This window comes from Brachyistius frenatus, unplaced genomic scaffold (assembly GCF_029030835.1).
Source record: "Brachyistius frenatus isolate BFR_SWC_R1_liver_20210118 unplaced genomic scaffold, ASM2903083v1 Contig_5, whole genome shotgun sequence".
NCBI classification, from domain to species: Eukaryota; Metazoa; Chordata; class Actinopteri; family Embiotocidae; genus Brachyistius; species Brachyistius frenatus.
In genome coordinates, this window is record NW_027210604.1 from 6,104,216 (window position 1) to 6,131,665 (window position 27,450).

Sequence of the window (27,450 nt, forward strand, 5' to 3'; positions counted from 1 at the left end):
AGCAGAAGACGTCACTCAAATTGAAATTTTTCTCCCTCAAAATGTGGAAATCAGCCAAGCAATCGGGCTCAAATAATCAATTAGTCTGCAACTATTTTTTTTTTTTTTTTTTTTAACTGGAGAATTCTTTAAATAATTTTTTTCTTGCAAAAATTCTTAAAATTCCCTCAATCCAGCATCTCACACGTGAGTTTCACATCATTTTGAACAATTTTTTAAATTTATTTTGGACTGATGGTGCGGACAAAACAAGACATTTGAGGATGTAAGCTCGGGCGTTTGACAATCGGAATGGGCATTTGTAAAGGTCATTCAATTAGTATGCTATTCAGATTAACCACTCATAACAATAACTACTCACTGTGTCCTTCTGAAGCAGCTTTCCTCTGAAGGATGTTGCACACATGTGTCATAAAAGCTAAATAAAGAACATGGAAATCACAAAACATGCGCAGCCCCCAGTATTAGTGTGTAATACAACCGACAGTCAGCTAGAGGACACATTTTGCCTCCCCTAAGCAGGAAAAGTACACATATGTATGACCTGTGTGAAGGTCATGAGACGAAGAATAAAGAGTGATGAAGTCCAAGCAGGGGGAAGACTGAGAGTGTTTGGATTGAGAGAAAAACAGGACTTTCACCCGGGAGGCTACGGGTTCGGCTCAACGTGACAAAGCAAAAGTCAATGTAGATTTCTTTTAAGAAACCTAAGTGAGTTACTTACATGGTCTGCACTTGGTAAATGGTCTGCACTTAAACAGCGCTTTATCAGATTGGCGGTCTCAAATCACTTTACACTGTTTCCCATTCAACCATTCACCCACCCACGGTGGCAGAGCTGCCATTCAGGGTGCTCACCGGCCGTCAGAAGCTCAGTGTCTTGCCCAAGGACACTTTGGCATGTGGACAGTTGCCTTCTCTAAAGCACCTATGTGACATATGTAACATTACTTATGTAAAAATATTGAATTTCTCCCAAACCATGATCTTTTCCAAACTCTAACCATGTGATTTTTGTGGCTGACCCAAAGGCAGCTTACTCTTCACGCCTGTACACTATCCCAACTGAGGCAGAAGTCCTCACGGGAACAATTTTAGTTGTATGAATATTTTTTGATGTTTATGAGAATTTTGAAAACGCTTTTCTGAATAATAGTTACCCGGGAAACCTATTCCCTTACAAGTTATTTCAACATCATACACACACAAACAAACGCATCATATGGTGGGATATTATTAAAAGAATAGGCCTATATAGGTTTACAACTGTGAATCCTATAAAATAGGCAACACCATAAAGTTTCAGTAAGATTCACAGTGAAGCAGGGCACAGGCATCGCACAAATTCAACATATTGTGGCGCTCATCGTGGATTTTCCTCCCTATATGTGTCTACATTTCATTGGACAGCAGATAATCAGGGAGAGTTTGTACAACACAGGCTTGAGCCGTCCATATGCACCAAGGTGACGAACCAGCTGATACCTCCTCCGCCTTGAAAACTCGGGGCAGCCTTCTGCTTTAAGATACCCTCCCCGGACCCGAGAAGTGGCCCAATCGCCCTCCTTTCTCAGTCACCTGATTCATGTACTGCCATTTTAAACACAAGTTTGACTGACAAAAAAAAAAAAAAATCGGAATTAGCCTATCGGCAACCTCAACAGAGAAATAGTACACCCTTTTTTTTGTAAGAAGATTAAAAGGACTGGTGATAAAAAAAATTAAAAAAATCAAATAAAAAAAATCAAAGCGGCTGAGGTTAGATGCAGCCAGCGCGGGGTGCAGTGTGGACCAGAGAGGTGTTCGCGGTCGGATCTCTGCACAGATTCAGAGGAGAAACCGGGTGAAGAGGAGGAAAAAGTGGGGGGGAAGGACAATGCTGGTTTATATCGTCTGTGAAAAATGAGTCTTCAGTCATAGGGGATGCCGCATACGTTTGATAATCATCGCCGGTGCTCTTTCGATTATTGACATCGTTATTTCGGATTCAGCCCTCGTACAGACGCACCCCGCCGTCATCTCACCCTTGGCAGCATCTATTTCAGGGATACATTATAGCGCACTGTACATTTTCTGATATTAATACCAGCTTTTTGATACGGGCTGCTCTCGTTATACAGATTTTTTTTTTTTTTTTTTTCTTCAGATTTTTCTTTTACGCAGGCCAATCATTTCTGCAGCTGGGTCATCCTGTTGCCTTCGACTGAATTTTAAATGCTTCTCTGGATGTGACCGTCTTATGTTTTATTTGGCCGCCGCATGAATTCTCCCACCGGATCCTCGTCGGTGTACGCTGCTGTCCTCCTCCACCTCCTCCTCCTCCTCCTCCGGCCGATTCTCGCAGAGGGCACTACCCTCCTCCCCGCCGCTAAAGACATTTTGATCGTCCTCCCCGGATCCCCCCACCCGGACTCGACCATCACTCCGCCTGCCTCCTCATCCGCCACCACCTCCTCCTCCTCCGTATCATGTCGGGACAGTCTTTGACGGACCGGATCGCCGCCGCGCAGCACAGCATGACCGGGTCTGCCATCAGCAAAGCCGTCTGCAAGGCCACGACGCATGAAGTCAGCGGACCCAAGAAGAAACACCTTGACTGTAGGTTAAGCATACCATCACTGCTAACTGTATAGATAGCCTGCATGCATGCACCAAGCTACCAGCGTCTTTCCTCACAAAAGACAGCTTGTACAAACAGTATCTATTATGCCCCCCCCCCCCTCCTCTCTCTCCCTTCTCATCCGGCCCGGTTATGTTTGCAGCCTCTTTAATTAGGCACCATTACATTCCCTCAGATTCAAATGTGATTTACGCAGCAAAGCATACACTACAACGTGTCGGACCATTACTGCAAGCACTAAATCTTAATAAATAGCGAGGGGCAAACAGCCAGGTACTATCTGTGCATGTCATTCAGGGGAAATAGGCCACTCTGGTAGAGGCTAATCATATTGCAACCAGCAATATGTAGGCCTATCCATTATTAACGCCACTATCAGCAGCAGCAGCACTATCCCTGGAGACCCTTCAGTACAGAATGTGCGATGTTGTGCAGCATCACCAACATTTTTTTTTTCTCTTCATTTCTGTAATCTGCACTTCCAAGTTCACTGTCATGTCCTCTGATGCGTTAATGAATGTACTGCTGTCAGTCCTGAGGTGAGCAGAGAGTCATGCTGTGTGTAGCTCGGCCGGTGGGTGTTACAATGAGGCGTTTAAGGCAGAGCAATGCCGGTGTCAGTATACAGTCTTTATTATCATCTCTACATTATGCTAATTACCTATATGTGCAATCTGTGGCAATGTGCACACAGGGAGAAAGAGGAGCCCCTCACATGCAGATTTCACAAGTGATTATTAGGTGGTCGTTAGGTTAGGTGGCTTTTCCGCCTCACTATAATTACTTGACGTGATCGATAAAAAGCACGGCGGATCAATGGTCTTGCCAGTCAGACTCACAGGCAGTCCCGTCCAGACAGACACACACACACACACACACACACACACACACACACACACACACACACACACACAGACAGATGGGAAAATAGCAAGATGGCTAATCCAGAGGAAATGTGGATAAATCAGTCCGCAAAAAAAAAAAAAAAAAAAAAAAAAAAAACACAAGGCAAGTGGCCAAACGGCCCGAGAGTCGGTCATCCAGCTACACGCCCAACCAGTCAGCCGGCAAGTTTGGCAGCGGATTCGTCGGTCGTGTCCACAGCAGAGGTGACACTGGGAATTCTGGGCTCCCTCACAAGATATGCTACCGGGTGCTTCGATATAATGCATCTAAATAGGGCCGTATTGCTTTGCCCTAAAAGGCCAGTAAAGCAGAAAACACCCAGTGGGGGGAGAGTGGGGGGGAGGACAGGGGATGATGGTGATGGTGGTGGTGGAGGTGGTGGTGGGGGTTCAAAGGTTCAAAAGCAAGTTTTTTTTTTTAAATGCATTCATAAAAAAAGAACCGTTTGTGACTCGTGAATTGCAACTTGAAGTAATTACTGCTGCTTTGATTTCATACTAATCTTATCTTGATGGTGACGAGCACTAAAAGTTAATTATATAGGTTTACTGTTGTATCCCTTTGTGAGGCAGATGTTTTACATTTTGGGTGGTGCAGGATGGAAACTGGAGGATCTCTGCAGCACAATTGCTGTGATTACCTTTTTTTATTTTTTATTAAGAGAATCAAGTTAAGTGAGGAGTCCAAATGCTGCAAGTGCTAAAAAAAATAATCGGATGAAGTGCATCAGGTGTTAGGCACCATTATTGGTATATTATTACAACAAATCCCAGAGTTTCATAAGAACATTGCACCCCTGCAGATGTTTCATGGTGGAAGGTTGTGCACCTTCAGCACCCGCCATGAGTGGGAGCATATCCGAAACTAGTAAATGTCACTTAACTCAAGGCAGAGAGAAAATGTTCTAAAAATAGAACCGGAACATTTACATGACAAATTTCAATCTGCCAAATGGATTATAAAATGGTTTATACCACCACTGTCAAGGACAAAGACATCCCTCTCAGAATGGGTCACTTCATTTTGTCAAGGTGGTCACGTGAGGCTTTTTTTTTTTTCATGAACTGATCCGGCTCTTATTCTGATCATTACTGGAATAAACCCCCCCCCCCCCCAAAAAAAAAAAAAGAAGTTTTTTTGTTTTTTTTTTTTTTTTATTAAATGAAGAAAAACTGTGGTTGGCTGAATTCACCCATTGGAAACTCTAAATTGCACTTTTCACTGAATAAGTGTTGAGTCTTTCAGATGCAGCTGTTCTAAAAGACACGGCAAAGCTTTCACAATAAAATACTTTCTATTTCCTGCTAGAGGGCCTCTCTTCTCTATCCAAGGCATTATATGATGTACAACTCTCTCTCCCTCTGTCTGTCCTTTATTGAGTGCATACGGTGCATTTTAATGTTACGGAAGGACGCGGGAAGTGTGTGAGTGTGTGAGATCAGTGGGTCCAATGTCGCGACTGGCTGAAAAGAACGGGAATAACGAATGCAAAGAAAAGGCCAATGAACGCAACTGCTGCTGGAGCTTCTGATGAGTCAGCTGTGTAAGACTACGGCTGAGCTCATGTCTGTGATTTTCGGTTTATGACACCCACGTTCTCTTTGTGCCGCTCACCAATGACCATTATTGCATTTGAGGGTGTTTTCTCATTCAACTTGCCCGGTAAACCCGGTCCTAAAAAGACCCTTGGTTTTTCTTTTTAGTTAATGGACCAGTTAAAAAAAAAAAAAAAAAACCTCAGCAGCAGTGACACCAGCTAATGGAACAACACCAATGTGGGGAAGACAATATAAAGCTGGAGTCAAACTGTAACTTCCAGGTGTTGTAGCAGTAAGGAAACCTCCTTCAAAATAAAAAAAAAACCCAGCACTTCTAATGATGCTAATTTGTGCACTTCAAGTTTGCATCAGTGGGATTCAAAGTTAAACCTTGGAACATATTTATTTGTTTCGATCAGAAAGGCAAAACGTCCCCAGGACAGCAAGTCTGAATCAGTTTACCTAATCGGAGAGCTTTGATAAATACACGTGACATTTCAGTTACCTTTGAAATATACTCAACTTGTTATTGATCCATCCTGAGCAGGCGCAGCATAAAGAAAAGATGAATTGCAGTGCCATTTCTACAAATGCAATGCGAAATAAATCAAATGCAATTATGGTCATTGAAGCTATGGAGAGTGAGCAAACCCAGGTTTCAGATTTTGTTTTCTTGCAGTGTCATGACCTTGTCAGTCTAGTTGGTGAAATCAATGGTGAATGTTGATTATTTAGTACCCATAGCAAATGGTGAGCATGACAGACGCAGTAATGGCATCGTAGAATAGTAATCAGGCCCAAAATAACCTTCTGCCCTCAGTTTTTTTGACTCGGTGTCCCGGCTGTAATAGTGACATGTTGGAGATGTTTTTCAAAAGCAACAAACTGTGCCTCGTGCCTTGCCCTGTCCTTTTTGTTCTGCTGTTGCAACAACAAAACACACAATAGATGATGAAGCTTTGCCTCAAAGTCAGCTTCTGACTAGAACAGTAATGTACATGAACAGATAGCCCCACAGACTTACTCCCACATCTATGTCATTTTCATGACCTTATCTTGCAATTACACACCCTGAATAGTATTCACTTTATCTAAAGCCAAGGTCTTAAAACATGCTGAATAAAATTGTTATTGCATAAGTCTTTTCATGAGCAGAAATCCCTTCAGTCACTCAGATATTAGTCTCTGCTCTTGTATTCTGTCCTAACTAGCATTACAGATGCCTTCAAATTTAACTTGATAACGCCATGTTGTCAACTATTTGTATGAATTTAGGCACACTGACATCATAAATCTTATTTTTAATTGTCTTATTGATCTATATTATTGGAGCGCATCTTATCAATAATCCAAGTCGGCATTCCTGCAGTCGATACTTCATCGCATTCATCTGGCTATCTACACTGTCACGCGTTGATAATTAAAAATCCACGCTGATGTATTAACGCCCAAAGGAATACAGAGGTGAACATGCGTAGTGTGAGAACATCTGACTGAACAACATCTACTATTTAGATGGAAATATGTCAAATAGAAGTTTGTAATTACTCAGCTGAATGCATTTTTTTCTTGGCCACTTGAAAGCAGTATGGACCTCACTTTTAAGTTGATGTTGTGAACTTGTTTGCAAACAGATCTTTGCCATTGACATCTTGATGTAAATAGGCTGTTGCATAACTATCATTCAGTTGGTGTTGATACCTAGTAATTGTCCGATAATGACATGCTTTCAGCTCTGATTTTGGTCTCCACCAGCTCCAAAGGCAAATATGTGCGTTTTTGTGGCTATCCACTCACTGGCTGCTAGGCATCATGTTTGTATGCTGTGTGCAAGTGGGCCGGTTGCAGAGGGCACTATAAAAGGCCTTTATACACCGGGGTGTAACAGATAAACAACAACAAAAATTCTGCCTCAAAGCTATTCGTACTGGCAGCGATGCAAATTAATGACAGTTGGTCAACAATAAAAAGACTTGAATAGATTTGGGTCAGCTCATTCTTCAGAAAAATTATGGACTCAACATCATCCAGGGATGAATACCTCGTGCCCTTCCTTACTCGACAAAAGAAGAAGGGATTTTGGTAGGTTAATTAAACCTGCTGCGTAAAAATAAACTAAATAAACTCCTCAACTCTCCTGATAGGCTACTTGTTTGGCGATGCCACTCCACATGTTGACCTCGAGATCGCTGTCTTTGTAATTTTTGTGCCCTTTGTCATACAAAGAAAACACAAACAACCAACACTGTCAATAGGAATTGCGATTAGACGTCTGTTCCACTTTCACACAATGTGATTGGTTGATGCCTTTTCTCGCAGTGCTAAGGTTAAAAAAAAAAATCAAAACTAAATTTTAACCTCCGTTTGAAAAAAAGTCACTTTTTCGCTGCGTAATATTCCCGTTCTGAGTGAAAGTTTCTCGTGACAACAGTTCGAAAAAATAGGAGCCTGCAAATTAATAGCATGAAAAAAACAGCCACATTATGTAAAGACCTTCAGAGCGGTGAGAGTGAACCAATTAAAAATGTAGTAGTGGCGTGCGTACTTATGTCCCAATAAGTGGTTTTGTATTTAGCTATATAACTCAGCAATTTCTGGTCACAATCTCTGCCCTCTACAAAGTTCTACAGCATTCAGTATGTGATATCAAGACATTGAACATTTTGGGTTTAGAAGAAACGGTGTTCCTTAAAAGCATCTATAAATATTGAATAAACAGCCATCATAGTTTGTTTTTCAAAATACTAGTCTCAAACTTGACATGAAGTGACGCAGACATCATACTGTGGACAAAAGCCTGTTCCATTTATACTTTCAATGGGATGCAGAATTATGGTTTATGTCATTCTATAAATCATCTGTATTCATTGATCACTGATTGTATATGGATATCTATTCAAAATGTATTTTGTTTGGGAATCATTTTATGGGTTTACACATTTTTTTCTCTGCACTATTCATCTTCCTTTTTCAGATGTTGGAAGTGAACAGACCTTCGACGACTATTTGGCCCTAAAGCAGGGGACCAAATGTCATGACATTAACGCATCAGATCGAGAGTCTGACAGTTTGACCGCGTTCATAATTCATGGCAGGCAAAGCCGGATGAGTCGACGAACTGTAATCAATATTATTACACTTAATATTGACTATGTTGTTCCTGCTGAGGCTTTGCACTCCAAAAAAAATAAAATAAATCATAATAATATATTTTTTTAAATGGACAAGATTGAAGCATTAGCTGCGGTGAGTTGCTGGTGCTTCGCATGCCTTTGACATGCATTAAACATGTAACCACGGTGCCAACTGGGACTCTTTGGTATCCAGCGTTTTAGTGGGTGCGGAAAACATCACAGAGCTCTCAAATAAACACTGATAACCTCTGATCCTGCCAGGGAAACAGACCGAGGATTTGCCTCAGAAACCAAACTGCTTGAAGTTTCGTCTCAGTAACTCAGCGCCCACTAATTCTCTCCCCCTCAGCCTTTGACTACAAGCTCGCCTCCTCTCACTCCCCCGGCGCTTTCACTGACTGCACCAGGGCCTTTTTAATTCACTTCCCGTCGTTATGACTGTACGTCGCTTTAGTTGGAGATGTGCGGATTTTTTACCGTCTGTTTCCAAATTGATGAATTTGAAGTTTTAACGTGAGAGATTCTGGTTTCTTTCGCTGGTTTTTCCTTCATCTCCTCTGGTCATATTTGAGATTCTTTCCTTCTGTCTGTTTCTCACTGTGTTCTGATGTTCCTTCACTAAACCTCTCAGATCCTCTTACCAGCTTGGTTTTCAACAGCCTGCTCAGTCTCCATTTTGACACCATTTTTGTGAGCATTTTATTGATATTCTAAACAATGTGAATAATTTATCTGGCAAAAGATCTTTAACTTGCTAATAAATGTCACCGAACAGATTGCACGGGGCGTTTAAACAGTAAGTGCACACTGCAGTCCGTTAATAGGAAGGGTTTTTACTGTAAAAGAGGCCAAGGTCAAATTAAGAAAACAATCTGTCACTGACGATTTTAACAACCTTTTCTTTACAGTAATTGAACATTTTGGAATCACATTTACAGATTAGCAGACTGTACTGCATTTAACAGGGGATGTACTGTTAGAAGGAGCGTGTTTGTGCCAGTTTACAAGGAGTCAGTAAATCTTTGCGATTAAACAGATGCCATACATACTTCACATTTTGATCTTTAGCCAAATCCTTAAAGAATTTAGGGCATTGTTTCTCCACTCTGTCCCAGTTGTATGTTTACTGCTGAAATCTGAATAATTTATTATCTGTTTTGTGTCATTATTATAATATTAAACATTTATTTTTCTGCCTTCTAAAAGAAAATCCCATTCCTGTGTTAACTTGCCAGTTTTTCATCTAAAACCACACACACACACACACACACACACACACACACACACACACACACACACACACACACACACACACACACACACACACACACACACACACACACACACACACACACACACACAGCCTGGCATTTGTCAGACCTTTGAATCTGACTCACAGCACAAACACTGATCTTTTTTTTAAATGAGTCCTACGTTTGCTTTGAACAGCCAATTTAGAATCTACATGTGACACTCAGAGGGTAAACGTCGGAGGTCGTCTTCGTTTTAGTGTATCACCACGAACAAAGATGCTCTTGAAGAAACCTCTGATTATTCATCATCAGTCTATTCATTTGACAGGTGTTGTTTTTTTTAACGTGTTCCTTAAGTTAATTGTGCTTGAATGGAATTGACCTTGTTATGTACCTTCCCATCTTCTGGACTGATACGGTATTGACATTTTGTTGCAATTGATATGTAGTACTGCTTGAATTACAGCCACAAAATGGATTTTGTGTTATAGTAACCCCGGTTCTGTACAGTCGCTATCCTTAAACAATCATTTGCTGGTAGATTTGAGTGACGTTATTGAGTAAGTCAAAATTAATGCATCAGTCAATATGACTTCAATCATTGCGGTTGTCCTCTCGCTCCGATTCAGAATAACTCAACTTGTTATCTCTCTAAGGACATAAATTAGTATTTTGGCATGTGGCTGCTGCTGTTTTAACAGAGAGGGTCGGAGTTGAAGTACACAGCGGTCAAACATTCAAACCAAACTCCAGTTCTATGATATCTCCGCCACTGGTCATTAGTTTGTTTTTGTCCGTTGCTTGCACAGTTTTCCTCAGACTGTTTCACGCTGTTGTCTGTGTCCTCTAGACCTAATCCACTGCACCAATGAGCTGAACGTCAGCATCCCCCACCTGGCAGACACACTGCTGGAGCGCACGGCCAGCAACAGCTGGATTGTGGTTTTCAAAGCGCTCATCACCACACACCACCTCATGATGTACGGCAACGAGGTGAGCGGAACACACGGATGCCCGGTGAGGGCCAAAGATGCTTATTTTTCAAATTCATCATGATGACAAGAAAGTAGTTTGGCATCTCGCTTGTTCAATGAGATGCAACATTTATTATGTTTTTCGAGGTGGCAAAGGTGGTTTGCAAATTAAAAGCAAAAGATGTGAAACATTAAAAGCATGTTCAGTCAGGTGTAGCTTTTAAAAGAGTTGCAAATGTGAGTTGAAGTCAAATATTTCCTCAGTGGGCAGTTTTGATTACTGAAAACTAAAGAAGGCCAAGGAACTACCACAAAAGAATCTAAATAAAAATGTAGAATAGTAGCTATTTTATTCACTAATTTATGAATATTGCTCTTATATTTCTGGGTGTTCTGGGCTATCTTGGACAGGTGTACACAATAATGAAGCTAAACCTACCACACTGTCTCATTTTACGTTTTGAGAGGGGATATGCATCATGTTGCAATTTGTTATTTCATGAGGCAATTATTTAATTGGATGAATGGACTGAGAAGATGAAACAAAGAGATTTCCTGTACAATCTAGCACACAATCATAAGAGGGAGACATTGATGTGGACGTTTGCCAATCAGTTAGCTTGAGCAATTGATCTGTCAAAAAAAGCCTGACATTTTACTCACCGGGTTGCAGCAATTTCTCTCCAACTCCCTCGCAGTGAGATTCTTTGAAGCCGCATCTTCCATGTGTCCAACAAGGACTGATGAAGTATCCCGCTGACATTTCAAATGGCCGCTATGACAAATCACCTCGCTCCACTGCTCGCCCTACGAGGGCAACAACCGAAACATCAAACATGTTAAATAATGAGCGTCTCAGACCAGAAAGAGAGGCCGTGCCAACGATTACCGCGGGGATGATGACCCTCTTCGAGCGTGCAAACAACAAAGCTTTTGTGACATGAGAAGTGACATGATGGTTGGATAATTTGTCAGGGTTGCTTAAACCGGCCGGGGGTTCAGCCTGGCTTTTTCCACTGGTTTCACCGGGCTGGGAAAACAGTGAGATTTAAAGGCCGATGGGTTATCTAACAAAGGTTCTCTGTATTGATAGCAGGAGCAGATTGTGGATGGTATGGATGGTGTTATCAGTTAAAATTTCAGTTAATGCCGGTGCAATATCGAACAGAAGTGGCATGGGTCAGCTCTTGTTACTAAAACATTACAGCGTGCTGTCTGACCTGCTCAACTTTGGCAACCAGGAGTCAAACAAAAACATGAAAACATGTTAGCAATAAATATTGATAGGCAATGGAAATTACAATCTACACTAGTTTTGTCAAGTGGCTGCATTGTTTGTATTGGGCACTTGATTTTCTGCATGCATCAGGTTATCGTAAACCCCACCTACATCAAGCCCCGTCATAGTGTAGCCTAAATGATGAAGGCTGCTGCTGTACGACACTGAGGCAGTAAGTTAAAGCAAAGTGAGCTTTACTCACATAAAAAGCTTGTTTACAACAAATAAGGCAGGTCAGTGAACACAGAGGATGCCGGCTGGAGCAGAATCCAAAAATATGCAACGTCCAAAAACGTAACAAAATTTAAACATTCAACTTTAAAAAAAAAAAAAGATATACGTATACACAACGAACTGATAAGAAAACAAGACACAGGTGGGTGCAGAAACTGGCGGGAAACTAAACAACAGCAGGACCATAAAGCACACTGAAGGTGGAGGATTCCAAAATTAAACAGGAAGTGATTACACAAGAGTCCAAATGGGGTGTGACAGCTTCAGTTTTCTGAGTGCCTATCTCATTAATTTAAAGGAGGAACGTGTCACTGTGGCGTAATCAGTTATAGGATAATGGTAAATACTAGAAATATAGTGCGAGGTATTTTAAATGGAGAAGAGCAAATTGAGAGAGCCGTGAGTGACACAGCAATATCAGCAGGATGAGCATCATCCCTGAGTGCTCTGATCTAAACTGAACACGGATGCAATTTGTTACTAACGAAATCAACTTTACAAAAAGAAGAATCGGTTATTTCAAAAGTTACAAAGTGTCGCTTTAAGCCAGCAAACGCAGCCTCTGTGAAACGTCGACGAAGCGGCAACTTTTATCCTCAAATAAACTCTTCACTAAGTCTGACACACACGCTGCCCATCTGTCAGTGAGGACACGGCTTGATATTGTCAGGCAACAGAAGCAGATAAGTCACTAACTCTTCCCTCTGTTCTTTTTCCTTCAGAGATTGGTGCAGTACCTTGCCTCCAGAAACACGCTCTTCAACCTCAACAACTTTCTAGATAAGGCTGCGCTACAAGGTGATTTAATGCCATTTGGCTGTTTGTAGAGTCAGCAGAGCTGTACGTCTAACAAAATGACTTTATGTCGGACTCTCCCTGGCACTGTAACACTATCAATAAGCCGCTATTCAGAGCCTATTTCAAAGGGCCCAGGATTGAAACAGCTACTGAAAAATGTGCTCTTTGTTTGCTACAAGAAGCTGCTGAATGCTGCTGAAATTGGAAACACACACTCTGTGGCTTTGTAATTAAATGTTCTAAAGGAAAAATGAATAAATGAATCTCAAAGTAGTATCGTGCAAGGGGCCGTTTGACACATCTGGAAATGCAGGTTGGTCACAAAGAAGGTCGTACATTTCATATGAACCGGATTATTACGCTTCTTAACCCGACTTGGAAATAAGCCAATATGATCGGCCTCTAACTGCAGCGCCCCCTCTCTGCCCTCCAGGTTATAACATGTCAACCTTCATCAGACGCTACAGCCGCTACCTGAATGAAAAAGCCATGTCTTACAGACTAGCAGCAGTGGACTTCACCAAGATGAAGAGAGGGTAACATACACATGTACACTGCTGACATACATTATGGGTCATTTGTTAATGGCGGTTGCAAAGCTGTATTTTTAATGTTCTACTTCAAACATATAAGTGATAGATTTTGTTAAGCGTGTAGGATTTCGGGGGATCTAATGACAGAAATGAAATATAGGAATATATGTGTCATATTTTTCTGTGTTTTTTTTACAAAAGTTACACAGTCTGGCTTTGAAATGTGTTTTCTTGTTTCTGTATTATTTCTTGTGTCTTTAGCTTCTTAAAGGACATAGAGTAAACACCTTCATCTCCAGGCTTAATCCTGTCTGCGTGTGTTGCTCCTGTGTGTGTGCGTTGTTGTGTGTTTTTAGGGCCGACGGTGTAATGCGCACCATGACCACAGAGAAGCTGATTAAGACTCTGCCCATCATTCAGAACCAGCTGGATGCACTGCTGGATTTCCAGGTAAACATCTGACTTAAAAGCACAGAAGCCTTCACATAAGAGATTGCAGCAGTTTTGTTTTGATCCAATCTCTCGGGGTTTTTTTCAGCCGAACTCCAACGAGCTGACCAACGGCGTGATCAACACAGCTTTCATGTTGCTGTTTAAAGACTCCATACGGTTGTTTGCTGCTTACAACGAGGGCGTCATCAACATGTTGGGTAAATCAAACGCACATCACAGCAGATCCAGAGTTCATCTCTGGCCTTGTTGAGACTGCCAGCCCGAATCCATTTTTTTTTTGTCATATCTAACATCCATCTGGATGATTTTTGAAAGTGTGGACAGCAAAAAAAAAAAAAAAAGAAAATTAAATCTGATTTTTGAAAACCAGATCCAAATCACATTTGTAGGTGGTTTGAAATGCGATTGCGATCGAATTTCTACACATGCCTCTCTGTCCTGGCAGTCTGATGGCTCAGATTGGATTTCTTGCATCACTCACAGTGCGGCACATAATGACGACATTATTTTCAGAGTAAACATTCTGAGCAGAGTCTATGCCACCACTAGCCGAGCGCTATCAGAGATGGTTTCTGATGGCGCCATGGAGGACGGCGAGAACAACAGTCCCTGGACAGAAGCTGAAATAAATTGTCTGCTGGCACTTTGCTTCCACGTTGGAAACCCGTATCACCAGCGTAGCTACGCGTACGTTCTTACCACAGCAACCCATGCACACAGGTTGGTGCTGTCTGGACACACCAGATCCAATCTGCTCACTTGCAAATAACAGTGCGGATACTCTGTCTCACAAGATCTAATTTGAGAAACAAATCTGAAGTGCCTGCAGTCTGAACAAAGCCTCCATGTAGTCAATTGTTTATGTAGAAATCTTCCCCTGATGTCGAGATCACACAACTGTGACTCCATTCAGCTCCACTTCATCCTTCTTTAGAGAAAAATCAATCTTTCCTGCTACTGTCTCTTAAAGTCCAATTAAAGACTGTAATGATCACCTTCTTTTCTTCCATTAATTATTAAATTAGTGAGGTGTGAAAGGCAGAGAATAGACCATTAGACTCCTTACTGTGTTCATTTAACGATTACCTAACCCAACTATGGTTAAATTGTAACTTGGACTCTTAAGTATTTATTGATGGCAAACAAGCTAACCTGCTTTTACCTCCTTTACAACGATGTAGCAGAGACCCTGGGTTGATTCTGGTTCTTTCATACACAGAGAAATACTTTGACATGAAGAAGAACCAGTGCAAAGAGGCTCTGGAGATCTACAAGACCTTCCTCAACAGGATGACCAAACTGTCCGAGTTTCTCAAAGTGGCAGAGGTAACGTCCGTTTGTCCCGCCGGCCCTCCGAGGAGGAAGCACAGCGTTAACCGCCCAAGTAGAGACGATGGGAATATATCTGTCTGGAGGAAATCTCAACGGCCTCCTCTCCTCTGGTTTCACATAAATATATGAAATGCTGTCTTGTCATTTTCTCCTGTCCTGACCTAACCTGCGGAGAGAATCCACTTCCACCTGTTGAGATTTGCTCCAGACTTCTGTTACCCCGGGGATCTGATTTACGGTCAATATTTTCATACCTCAACTGACCGCAGATCAGCGTCCGGGAGCTCTTTCTTCTTAATCTTTCGAGTCTCTTTTTGCATCTAGATTTTCTCCTGTCTCTGTCCTTCTCTTGCCCCGACCTGGGGAGGGGTTTACTCCAAGACAGTTATTAATGGCTGAGTCTTTAGCCTATCAGAGAGCCACTCATGTACAAGCTTCCAGTTGAGGGACCCCTCGCGTGCTGCCTGTTCACATGCCTGCACTGCATGCCCAAGCAAGCTCTTTTTTCTATCACTATCTCTGTCTCCTATTGCTCCTGTTTAATTTCCTCCCTTTTCTTAAAAAGCTATCTCTTTCTTCATAATGGCTGTTATCCAGTTAACAGTTGCAGTCCTCGCTAGGCTTCACAGCGAATATAAACATTTTTATCCCCCTGTAGACTGCGCGCCATCTTCAAAGGCTTTCTCACTGCTTGGTTTCGTTCCCATTTGGAAGAAGGTTTGGGGTGCAGCCGCTTGATCCAAAGATAAAAAGAAAAAAAAAAAAAAAAAAAGAAAAGCAGACTAACGTTGACTTTAAGGACCCATTCATTTTACCTGTCTAACAAAATGTGTGTTTGTCTGTTTGTGTGTCATCTGTGTCCCTCCCTTCTCTTTCTGTTCAAAGTCAACATTAGTTGAGTGTCTTCCTTTTGGATGTTTCTTACCTCGCAGTCACGTGACCTGTTGTTTGCCCTCTCTGCCCTGCCTGTTCAATCAGTCGCTGTGCTCAGCATTCATTTCCAATCAGTCTCCAGATCTCAGTGTGCGTGTGTGTGTGTGTGTGTGTGTGTGTGTGTGTGTGTGTATTTATAAATGTGTGTACATATACTGTGTATACTGTATATAGGTGTTTGTATGCGTGTGCATGCACCCTCCTCCCCTCCTCCTCCGTTGTCTTTTATTTGTTTTCCTTTCCAGCCACTGCATGAAGTAATGAATGCTTGGGTTTGATTCTTCTTTCTCCCTCCTCCTCCTCCTCTTCCTCTTCCTCCTTCACACACCTCTTCCCTTTTTTTTTTATACTCTGTGGTCTGTTGGGTTTTTTGGTTTGTTTCCTTGTTTTTATTATTACATTTGGTTTATTTTTTATTTTGCCTCCCTCCTCCCTCCCTTACCCCTCCCTCCTTTTTTGTGACACAGCGAGTTGGGATAGATCAGGGCGACAGCCCCGATCTCACACAGGTCAGTCTACATCTCATCTCAATCAGTCAATCAACCAGTCAGTCAACCAGTATATAAATCCGTCAAGTCAGTCCCATAATGCTTCACTCTAAACGCTCCCGTTCCCTACTCACCCTACAGACCTGCCCACACTGCAGCTGTCCCGTCCTCCTCCTCTCTTCTTCACTCTCCTGAACTTCTTCGCTTTGTCTTCTTTACAGTATGAACAGAGTCTAGAATAGAGAGGAAACAATCAATGAAAACCTGCAAATAGCCTTGAAGCAAAACATTTAAATACAATTTTTAAGCATTATGTTTTTCTTATCTGAATTATTGCAGAACTACAGAGGACCCGAAGGGTCACAGTGAGAGTCCTTTTGAGGATGATTTTTGCATTACCTTACAATGACGTTCCCGCTGACCCACAGAGAAAAGCTGAGCTGTATTATAATATAGTTTGTATTATGCAGTAGACTGACACTTGTTTTGACTTCAATAAGAGTTGGCGCACCCTCAGCTGTGGATGCTGATGCACAAGTCTACATCACTGAAAGAAAACGAGAAGAGCAGGTTCACCAGCTCTCTCACTGACTGCTGCTGAGACAGACTGTGGCTCTGATTGCGACCACAGACTTGGGATGACACAGCTGTCACTGTGGCTATAGCTTTAGTCAGATTTTGACTTTGGTTGTTACAATTTTGGCTGTGACACATTGGGTTTTAATGGCTGTGAAACTGACTACATGCAGCGGTTGTCTGTGTGCAGGGATGGTTTTGAAGTGACTGTTCTCCTGAACTCCTGTGTTGGTGACACATCCGTCATAGGAGCACGGCAGGTTCAAGTAGTAACACCTGGACACATCCTTAGCAGCCTATTGAACCGCAGGAGCAGCCGAAGTCTAAACAAAATAACCAGACATCCAGCCACAGCTTCACCCGTCACAGCCAGGCAGAGCAGCTGCAGCAGGATACTGTCAGAGGTCGGCTTTTTAAAGTGAATAATGAGCACTAAATGCAGCCTGTTCCCCTAACTGGCAGTGTATTATAACCATAGACCGTGTATGAAAACGGACCTCTTCGATACTTAAGCCAATGCTGACGTGCCATGAAGTGCAATACCACTCAGGGCCATTAGGGGCTGACTCCAAATAACCTGATTCCAATAGATTCCCATTCAAAAGGCATCAACTTTGAACTTATATATTTTTTTCACGCGATTATGCTGTCGTTCGCTAAATTCACTCCTTCTGATCAATGCCCTGGTGGTTCTTTTGAATATAATTCTATAATTATTTTGATATTTAGCTTCAAAGAGAGGTATGTTTGGGGGCGTGTCTGCTTTGATCGACATACTTGGCGTGCAGTCAGGTTGCCGGTGTAATTGGGCTTGGCGTAGTGTCCTCGGGTCACGTCAGGGTGGGTTGCCTCATGATTAGAACTGGACTGGACCAACACACCAGCTGTTCATGTGGATCAGAAGGAATAAGAACATATTGTGAAGTAACACAGAAATAGTCTCTAAAAGAAATTACCACTGTGACCTTTTGGGGCTCTGTACTAAACAAATTTGACTCAAAGGTGCTTTTTTAAAGCAGCATTTAAACAGTAATACAAGTTTTTAGCTTCTTTTTGCAGAATCATTTCAGATGTCCATGACTGGGGCTTAGTATCTGTCTGAATTCATCCAGCAGTCTTTCTGGCATTTCCCCAGTGTAAATAACAAGGCTTGTCTGGTGATTTACAGGCTTCTCATACAAATAAGTCAACACAACTTTTATGAAATAGGGTTTTGCCCACATAAGCAGTGTTCAAATCATTTTTCTGAAAAGATGATGTCCCTTTGCATTAGCTGTGGGGAGAGCAGCGAATGGTCTTTATCAAATAGGTTTCTGCAAATATGACTTGGGTAGGTGTACATAATGCCATCATAGGTACTGCATATCATGCTAAAGGCCTTGAACGCAGCTTATCCTTTTCAGTGGATGCATAATTGGATGTTTAAAACGCGACAACTTAAGTGACAAACTGAAAAGGGCTGACTTTAAAAAAACAAAACATGTTTGTAGTGCTTATGAAGACCTTATATGCCCTTATTCAACAACATAGTGACCCATGCCTTTACTGAGCTCTAGATATGTGTCTGTTTTACTTTTAAACTTTTAGTATATTCTAGATTTCTCTGAAGAAGGATATCCAGAATTCGCATTTTACTCTCTTTCCCCCTTAAAATAAGTATATGAGAAATCTTTTCTTTGCCTGTTGTGTTTGCACTGTGTTCTCTGGCGCTGAAATGTAAGGCTCTGGGTGAAAACTGCGGTATCACATGTGGTCAAAATGAACTCATCCATTCTTTTTGTTTTCCAATAAAGAGTGCTGGCCAGCTGCTCGATGTGTATACCTAGTATTTCCACCAGATGTTTACATTTGACTGAGTTAACTTCCTGGGCTTCCAGTGGGATACAGTATTGGTTGCTCGGGTCCTTTGACTACTTGCTTCGTAATCTCCAAACTAAATCAAATCAATTACACATTAATGTGACCTAAAGTGGAATCCATGGGTTAACTCGTAATTTTTTTGGACTGTGATTTTTCTTTACGTGTATGCGTGTGTAAGTGTGTGCGTTTACAAGAGCGTTTGTGCGCTGCTGGCCTCTGCATGGGCTCGTTAGATGGCTCAGAGACGTGTTTGTTGTGTTTCTACTCTGGAGCCCTGCAGCGATGATGCTCTGCTCTGTCCTGACCTGTCAGTCCCGCTGCGGACTCGCTTGCATGATCCAAGGCTAATGTGTGCATGCTGGTCAACCAAACCTGATGAAACCAAATGCAAAAAAAAAACAAAAACACAAAAAAAACAGAACGAAGTGCTGTCATAGAGTACGTAGTCAATCAGAGGATGATGTCTTAATTTTGCTGCTGCTTTGTATGTGAGTGTGTGAGATAAAAATGAGCGGTGAGGAGAGGGGGTGAAAGACAGCTATGTGCCCCACTTTGTCTACTTGGCTGTGGTTCTAATGATATCCCTTCAACCCCACCCCGTTTACCCCTCCACCCTGCCCCTCCCCTCCCTCTCAGGCTCCCAGCTCTCTCCTGGAGGCTCTGGAGCAGCATCTAGCCTCTCTGGAGGGCAGGAAGCTCAAGGACCTCTCCGCCGCCAGCAGGTGGGATCAAATCACAACGCAGCCACTTAATAATACCTTAAAACTATTACTGCTACTTCTGCTGTTCCTCTTGTTATTACTGTCAATACAACAACTATTCCTATAATACTACAAGTACCCTTGTGTACTTTTGATCTCCTACTGGTGCTAGTGCAATTACAAACTAAACAATAAACAACAAGACTAAGGTCCATTAAAGTACAGCTGAGGCGGATGGGAATGTCAGTAGTTTTGAACAAATTGAGTTTTAGACACTAGAAGAAAAGTGTTAATCCTGAAGGAGACATAAAAGTCTACCAAGTTTCACTACCAGTCAGATCTGCCCCAACGTCTGGTCCCCATGGATATATGTACCAAAGTAAGTTTTTGGAGTTCACCAATGACTGCCATCTCTAGAGCAACACTGTAAGCGTGGCTAAAACTAATCGCATCAACTCTGCTGGCTTGTCAAATGGGACTACCGCCACAGATGACTGTTTCTACTGCTTGGATTACTACAGCTGTTACCACTGGTTGAATTTTTTTTTGGCCAGGGTGGGAGGGTTGGTTTGGGGATGTCAGTGACAATCGTTTAGTCCCCAATTGAGAAATATCTCAAAAGTGCTGTAGAAGTGTTATAGAATGGATTGGAATGAAATTTGGTGCTGGTGATTTTGTCATCATCAGACCTTTCCTCTTGTCAAGGTTTCAGTTTGTCCAATGCATTCTTCATTCAGTTTGGCTTTCTTAATAACAAGCCTCACAAAGCTGTTATTGCCTTGTTAGATTGATGATGTAATGTTAAGGTTACAAAGCACGATAAAGTGCAAGTCAGTAAAAAAGAGAAAAGACAAACAACAGAAAGCAATAAAGTGACTGCAGGCTTTGCATTTCTGTGTGTCTCACCTCAAAGATCCAGCACCTTGTCCAGTGCAGTGTCGTCTCTCTCCAGCACGGGGATCTCTCTCAGCCGCATGGACGACAAGACGGAGGACAACCGACAGCAGCAACACAAGGCGAGGCATTAGGAGAGCTCTTTTAGTACATCCATGCACATACTATGGAAAAGATTAGACAGATAATACTAACAGCACTGCACTGAATTAAACCACAAAACCCACTGTTTTTTGCTTTTACGTTAGAAAAAAGGTCACAGAAATCAGTGTAACAGTGTAACCATCTGTATGTCAAGTCTTTTTGTCCTCCGCACTGTTGTTAAAGTTGAATAGACGAGTGCATTCACTCTGCAGTACGGTGAAATACACAGTCTGCCTCTGGCTGCGGGCCCACAGTGTACAGAGCTGCACAGAGAATAGAGATGAACTCAGAGTCTAAACACTGCTCCTCTGCAGTGGATTTAATACCAATAAGGAAGCATCCAGGACAGTCCAGTTGTTGTTGTTTTTTAAGAAGCACAAGGAATATTTTAAAGAAAACGTTAACACTGGAGGTATATAAAGTAAAATAAGATCAACTATCCTCTGCTCAGGAGGACGGTCATAAGGTGATCGACATTCAGACGCCCAATGTTTCACCCAGCGCCCAGTCAGTGGGCAGTGCCAACAGCAGCGGAGGGGCCACGGATCTCTTCTCCAACTCACCCATCGTACCCGTCAGCAACCAGTGAGTCTAACATCTGAGTCACAGGCAACGTAAACGCTGAGGAAAAATGCCCTCTGAGTTTCTTGCAGAAAGAGTAAAAAGTTTGCCCAGCTTTATCTGCAATGCTGCAGTTTTATTATAAAATACTGGCCTTCAGTTTGTTATTTCATTTAATCTCTTCACACTTTAACGAAAAACCTTTTACTTGGCTGCCATCATAAATTAGATTTTTGCAGTAAAATGAGACACAAAACTGTGTTTTCTTCCCTGTTTTTCTTCCTGCAGTGTGCCAAACCTGACCAGTGAGCTGTTCACCCTGCAGCCTAACTTCACCCCCATCCAGACCACACACACTGTGCCCAACAATAACAATGCCTGGGGAGGTAGGACTGCACACACAACCAAACACACACACACACACACACACACACACACACACACACACACACACACACACACACACACACACACACACACACACACACACACACGTATAATCATGCAAACATACAACCAAGCGTGCAAATAAATTCCCACTCGCAAACCCCCCACCACACACACACACACACACACACACACACACACACACACACACACACACACACACACACACACACACACACACACACACACACACACACACACACACACACACACACACACACACACACTCTGGGAGCTGGATACAGTGTGACAGTGATGGCCAGTTGGTTCATGCTCTTGACTCATTTCCCCTCTTCTCTCCTTTCAACGTTTCCATGGTTACCTTTGGACGTCAGGTGACCTGCTAAAGCCGTCCCCACCCACTCATATTCACAGTCCTGGAGCCCCATTGCACTCTGGGAAAATGCTTCCCAATGATTTGGACTCTTCATTAGCCAACCTCGTTGGCAGTGAGTATACAGTCTGTTTTTTTTTTCTCCCAAATATTCAGTCATCACTTCCATTTTGTTCTTCTCTTGCTGTGTCGCTGCCTTTCAACTGATGTCATGTTTATTATTTCTTTTCTCAGACCTGCAGTTTGGGGGGATGCCAGCTAAAAAGTGAGTGGGTCTGACATCAAAGACTGAGCCACAAGCGAATGACTCTGCTGTACATCTATCGCTGACTGGTCTCTCTTGTGAATCATGAGCTCTGTATGTGTGTGTATGTGTTCGCATCAGGCCGGAGCTCCAGTGGAGTCAGCTGGTAGAGAAGAAGCCCACGGGAGGAAGTGGCTGGCAGACGAAGACCATGTGCACCAGCAGCAACTGGACTCACACTACCCATCCCATGGCACCTGCACCCATGCCCGTCCCTCAGATGGTAAATTAAAGCTTGATTCACTTTCAAGTGTCCGTAACATTTCATGCTTTTGTCACCAATGCTGTGTCTCAATTTGCATACCTCCTTTAGTACACTTACATGTTAGTGCAGTAGCCTGTGTTGGGCGTTAAATTCGACGGGGTAGTGTTGTCTCGAATCAAAACTAACTGAGGGAGCCGTCAATCAAGCGCATCCAAACCTTGTGTGGAAGAGCTCTAACCAGGCAGCATGATATAACAAAGCACGTGTGGTTCCCCTCAACCCCGCTCTGAATAGCTCCACCCGTCTTCAAGTTGACAACGAGAGGTCTAATCGTGCGTTCAGGCAGGGGGGTTAAGGAAGTTTGGCATTTGGCAACATCCCACTTCCAAGTAGGGAGCGTTCACAAACAGGCAACATGGCAGTCCCCAGAAAATCTGTTATATATCTGATGTCAGAACACAGCAAAGTGACAAACAACCTCGTCATCGTCCATATAAATCAACACAGAGAGCTCGGGAGGTCAATATTATTTGTACACTACATTTCCACATTAACATTTAACACAGCCAGCAAACTAGGTAGGCTAGGCTAAGCAAGTAAAGCTATTTCCGCAGGTACATTTCATTGTTTCATCACAGCACTGCCATGTCAAGTGACGTCAAACCTACTTCTCGAAGCTCACAAAAACCTCCCAAACAAACCTTCCTACTGGGATATTCATTGTTCTACGTGTATTTAGGCGGATTTTCCTACTTGGACGTCGGAACTTTCCCACCTCCCAGTGGCTCATGAACGCACCATGAATGGACAGAGTTACTGAGAACGCCTGTGTCGTTGTTTAAGGCTCAGCTGTTCTAAATACGATTCCCTACTGGGAGCAATGTGGTCCTCAGTGTTTGAACCTTTTAGGTATTGCTACCTTTTAGTTTCTGGCTGTGTGTTTTGTCGAAAAGATAATTGATGAACCGACGTTTGAGCTCATCTCGAAGCCAGCTGAAAGCTGTGTACGCACTTTTCATCTGTGTTAGTATAGTCATGATTTTATAAATATAAGAAAACTTTAACTGACTCTTCAGTTAAATGTAACATCAGGAGAAAGATTTAGCTTCCTTTGCAGTTAATGCCATTACATGATGCTGTAAAGTACACACCAGTAGCATCCTGATAGGAATAACATTAAAAACAAAAACAAATCCCCCTGACATTAAGGTCTTGTCAGTGAAGTACTACTCTGGCAGAAATCCCCTGAAGAAGTATTATATTATACAGTAACTTGCTGCCATCCATCATTCTGTCCGTGCAGTCAGGTTCTCCTAATCTCTTAATTCGCCCTGAAATTAATCAAACACACCTTTTGGCTAACTGTAACTTAACTTCTGTATTCGGGGCTTTTGAAGGAGCTCCCAAAGTATCTATGCCCTTTGCGCGCCACTCTAATTATTCGCACGTCTCTGCCGTTCAATCTGGTTTCATCTTTTTAATTTTGCACTGATTGACCTCTTAACTCAAACTGCTCATTTTGTCAGCAAATGGTTTGGAAAGCCGGCGGCTCGACTTGAATAGAAAGTAGAAGTGATTTTAACATTAGGGCTGCACAAAGGTCTGGTTGATCTTCTCTTTATTAGAAGAAAAAGAAGTAGCATGGCTTTAATTGAACTCTTCCTTTTCTCTCTTTTCTTTAACTCTCCACAGAATGGGATGATCTATACTGGCTATGTAAGTTTCTTTAACTCACCTTCCCTTCATCCTGACATCCTCAAAGTGATTTGCTTTTTTTTTTTTTTAACATCTATACCTGTGACACTTTATCATCAGGCTGTTTGTAGTGCTGATGCTACATGAATTATCAGAGGAGAGGGGAATTCTTGTGCTTATTGTGGCGCCCAGGCATTTATCCCTCGTGGTTATTACGGGCTTTGTCGCACCTCTTTTTGTTGTTCGGGATTAGATATCTTGCCAGAGGCAAACAAATGCAAATGTTGAAGAAAGTAAAAAAAAAAAAACACATTTCCTTTGGGTACATCTTTGAAAGGTCAGACATGAGGTTGACAGCTTCATGATTCCTTTTTAATTGACTTTTAGGCCGGTATTAGAAAGTGGTGTATTGTGCTCCTCCCTGTTTTTCCCGTACAGGCTCCAGCACCAGTGGCTTTTCCTATGACGACACCCCAAGTGCCTGTGTATGGAATGGTAAAGAACGACTTCCTGTCTCGTCTCACTCCTACGTTCAGAAATCTTTCATTCTTGCTCCGAATACTAAATGATTTGTCTCCATCCACATTGCCCCGTGCAAACCTCCGCCTGCACTCACCTGTGCTCCGACCAGCTCCCTCCTCAGATGAGTCATCAAATGGGGGGTGTTGCCATGATGCCCCCGCAGCCTGTCATGTACAACCAGCCTGTCCTGAGACCCACCAATCCTTTTGGACCCATGCCAGGAACACAGGTAACACACACACACACACACACACACACACACACACACACACACACACACACACACACACACACACACACACACACACACACACACACATATAGAGACATATTAGTGCATTATGCCACACAGCGTAGTTAAAGGAACAGTTGTGGGATATACTGGTATGTCTGGAAGGCTATACCCAACAGCTGGTTAGCTTAGCTCCGCATAAAGACTAGAAATAGAGGGAAATAGCAATGCTTGCTCTGCTAACAAGTCAAGAAATAGTTTGGCCCATAACGCCTCTGTAATTCCACAATTTGGCATCTCCGGGTGTTGCTTTGTCAAAGGACTAAACAAAACAGGATATAACATAGTTTCCACTCTTAATGCTAACCTAGACATTTCAGCACATTTCCACAATGTCCAACTCTCTCGTGTCGGTGGGACCTAATACTTTACTTTTGAATGCAAACATGAAGGGTTCGCACAATAAAAAAAAACAAAAAACTTTAAGCTATCGCAAAGGAAATTTAAGTTTATACCCCAATAAATTGAAACGTGTTTGGTGGGCAATAAAGACGGCGTGAACAGGAAACGATCCAAACTGCGACTTGACCGTTTATCGTGCAGCTCTTGCTTTTATGTTACGTATGAGAGCTTTAGGGGACGAAGAAGCGATAGTTATCACCAGCGGGCGGGAGTTATGGAACACGCCACACTTACTGAAACAGAAATCGACAGAAGGGTGGCAGGGTGGAGTTCTTTAAATTATTTCACCATAAAGTAAATGGGATGCACTGCACATCCTAAACTGAAGTTAGAACAGCAGAACAACAAACAAAGGGGGGGGGGGAGTATTCCTTTGGCACAAATACTGAATCTATGCCTCATATCTGCAAGTCTCCTGGAATAATTGATGCACTCATTCATAGCTATTTTTCAAGGATTGATTAGTTGTGTAGCAGCAGCGGATCCATAAAGAGGCAGGATGAATCATGTTGTCAGATCATTTTTAAATTGACCAGGAAGTGTGAAAAACATGTTTTTCACAGCAAGTAACGATCAGCTCTCAGAGTCTCCGGAGTACAAACAATCAAGTATGTTTTGAGCGATTACTCAAAACATAACCGAGTAATATAATTGCTTACTGAACACTCGTGCCCCTGAGAAGCTGTTTTCCTGGCACTGCGGCAGGTAATATTCTTGTCAATAGATGCCTGAACACTTGATGAGGTGTTTTGTTGAGCTAAATTACTCTCAATTCTTCCCCCCGTCCTCTGCAGATGCACTTCATGTAGGGAGGATGTTGTAACCATGGCAGCAAAGCTGAAGGCGAGAGGGAAGAGATGGAGAGAAAGAGTCGACGGGCGAACACAAATCCAGAACCAAATCCAGTGCGGGAGAGAAGAGGGCAGAAAGGAAAAGGGAGGGGAGAGGAAGACGGAGAGAGGACCAGAGGATGGATAAAAAGATGAAATGCTGATGTCAGTTTCCGTGTCACCTGACCCTCTAATCTCCTCTCCTCTCTCCACGTGGCTACTGATCTCTCCGTCTTTGAATCTATAGTGCCGGGGCACCAGAAGCTCAGCATCAATCCCACTCATCCTCTTGTTAGTTTTGCCGGTTCAGATGGCAATTACGACCTGTGATGACGCTACGAAGACTGACAGCTCTATGGAAGTGCAGAAGCTCTATTGCCACTTCCCGACCCCCCTCATCCCGATAATTTCTTGTACAAAGGCTTACCCACGTCCCTCTCCATCCCACAACTGAAACAAACTCGGAGGACACACGTCTCTTTCTCTGATTGGATCGTTTGCTGGCACTTTACTCAATGTGAACTTTGCCAAGGGTGTATTTGTGTGTAGGTGATTTTAGCATCTTGTTCAGATTGGGTCCCGGTTGCGTGTCATCCATCACCTGATGTCAGAAGTTATTGATTTGAATGTGTGTGTGTGTGTGTGTGTGTGTGTGTGTGTGTGTGTGTGTGTGTGTGCGCGCGCGCGCGCGCGTGTCCCTTTTTTCTACATTTCAGCGTGCTGCATCGACATAAACGTTTGAGTCCTTTTATGAGCTCCATTTGTTCTTGATTGCCAACTTCACATCAAGAATCCGGCGTAAAGCGATGATTTGTGAGCACGCCCGTGTGCTCGTGGACGGACGTAGCTGTGTAGGGTATGCACTGTGTGTGTGTGTGTGTGTGTGTGTGTGTGTGTGTTTCTCTTCTGGTACCTGATGTCATTACTGTGTTGCCAGGTACCAATGTGTTATTGCACTGGAACTAACTGATGAAAGCACTGAGCCAGACCCAGGCATATCGCATTTGGATGTAAACAAACCTCTCACACTAACTTTGCTACTTGGGGACGTGCTGTACACACCGTGCATCTTCGTTCCCTTTTTTTGTTTGTTTGTTTGTTTGTTTTTTTTGGTTCCTCCTTTACTGCTGTGCAATATCATGCAACCTCATTACTGTCTTTTTCCATTCATTTGTAGCCCATTTAGAAGCTTTTTCTGCTCTAGTGAT

At 42.7% G+C, this 27,450-nt stretch overlaps 1 protein-coding gene across 2 annotated transcripts; it reads left to right on the forward strand.

Moving 5' to 3' along the window:
* The first annotated feature begins 1,657 nt into the window (after positions 1 to 1,657).
* LOC138632838 (phosphatidylinositol-binding clathrin assembly protein-like) lies at positions 1,658 to 26,333 on the forward strand. Of its 2 annotated transcripts, XM_069718688.1 has the most exons (19): positions 1,658 to 2,598; positions 10,302 to 10,444; positions 12,661 to 12,736; positions 13,170 to 13,272; positions 13,626 to 13,719; positions 13,808 to 13,919; positions 14,942 to 15,048; positions 16,455 to 16,496; positions 19,548 to 19,633; positions 20,526 to 20,628; positions 21,102 to 21,235; positions 21,500 to 21,597; positions 21,994 to 22,107; positions 22,227 to 22,257; positions 22,378 to 22,519; positions 24,194 to 24,217; positions 24,635 to 24,691; positions 24,828 to 24,947; positions 26,207 to 26,333. In XM_069718688.1, exons 1-19 carry the CDS (start codon positions 2,469 to 2,471, stop codon positions 26,219 to 26,221), a joined length of 1,731 nt encoding a protein of 576 aa, XP_069574789.1. In that variant the 5' UTR covers positions 1,658 to 2,468; the 3' UTR covers positions 26,222 to 26,333. The 2 variants fall into 2 exon arrangements, with proteins under 2 accessions (XP_069574789.1, XP_069574797.1); XM_069718696.1 differs by lacking the exon at positions 16,455 to 16,496 and having other exon boundaries at positions 1,659 to 2,598.
* Positions 26,334 to 27,450: the final 1,117 nt, after the last annotated feature.

Bases quoted from the DNA above. Each gene is read 5' to 3' on its own strand.
- LOC138632838 (XM_069718688.1), top strand. From the start codon at position 2,469: ATGTCGGGACAGTCTTTGACGGACCGGATCGCCGCCGCGCAGCACAGC. The intron at 13,920-14,941 runs GTAAATCAAACG...TTTCATACACAG, and splicing joins GGGCGTCATCAACATGTTGG to AGAAATACTTTGACATGAAG. The intron at 24,692-24,827 runs GTAAAGAACGAC...TGCTCCGACCAG, and splicing joins AAGTGCCTGTGTATGGAATG to CTCCCTCCTCAGATGAGTCA.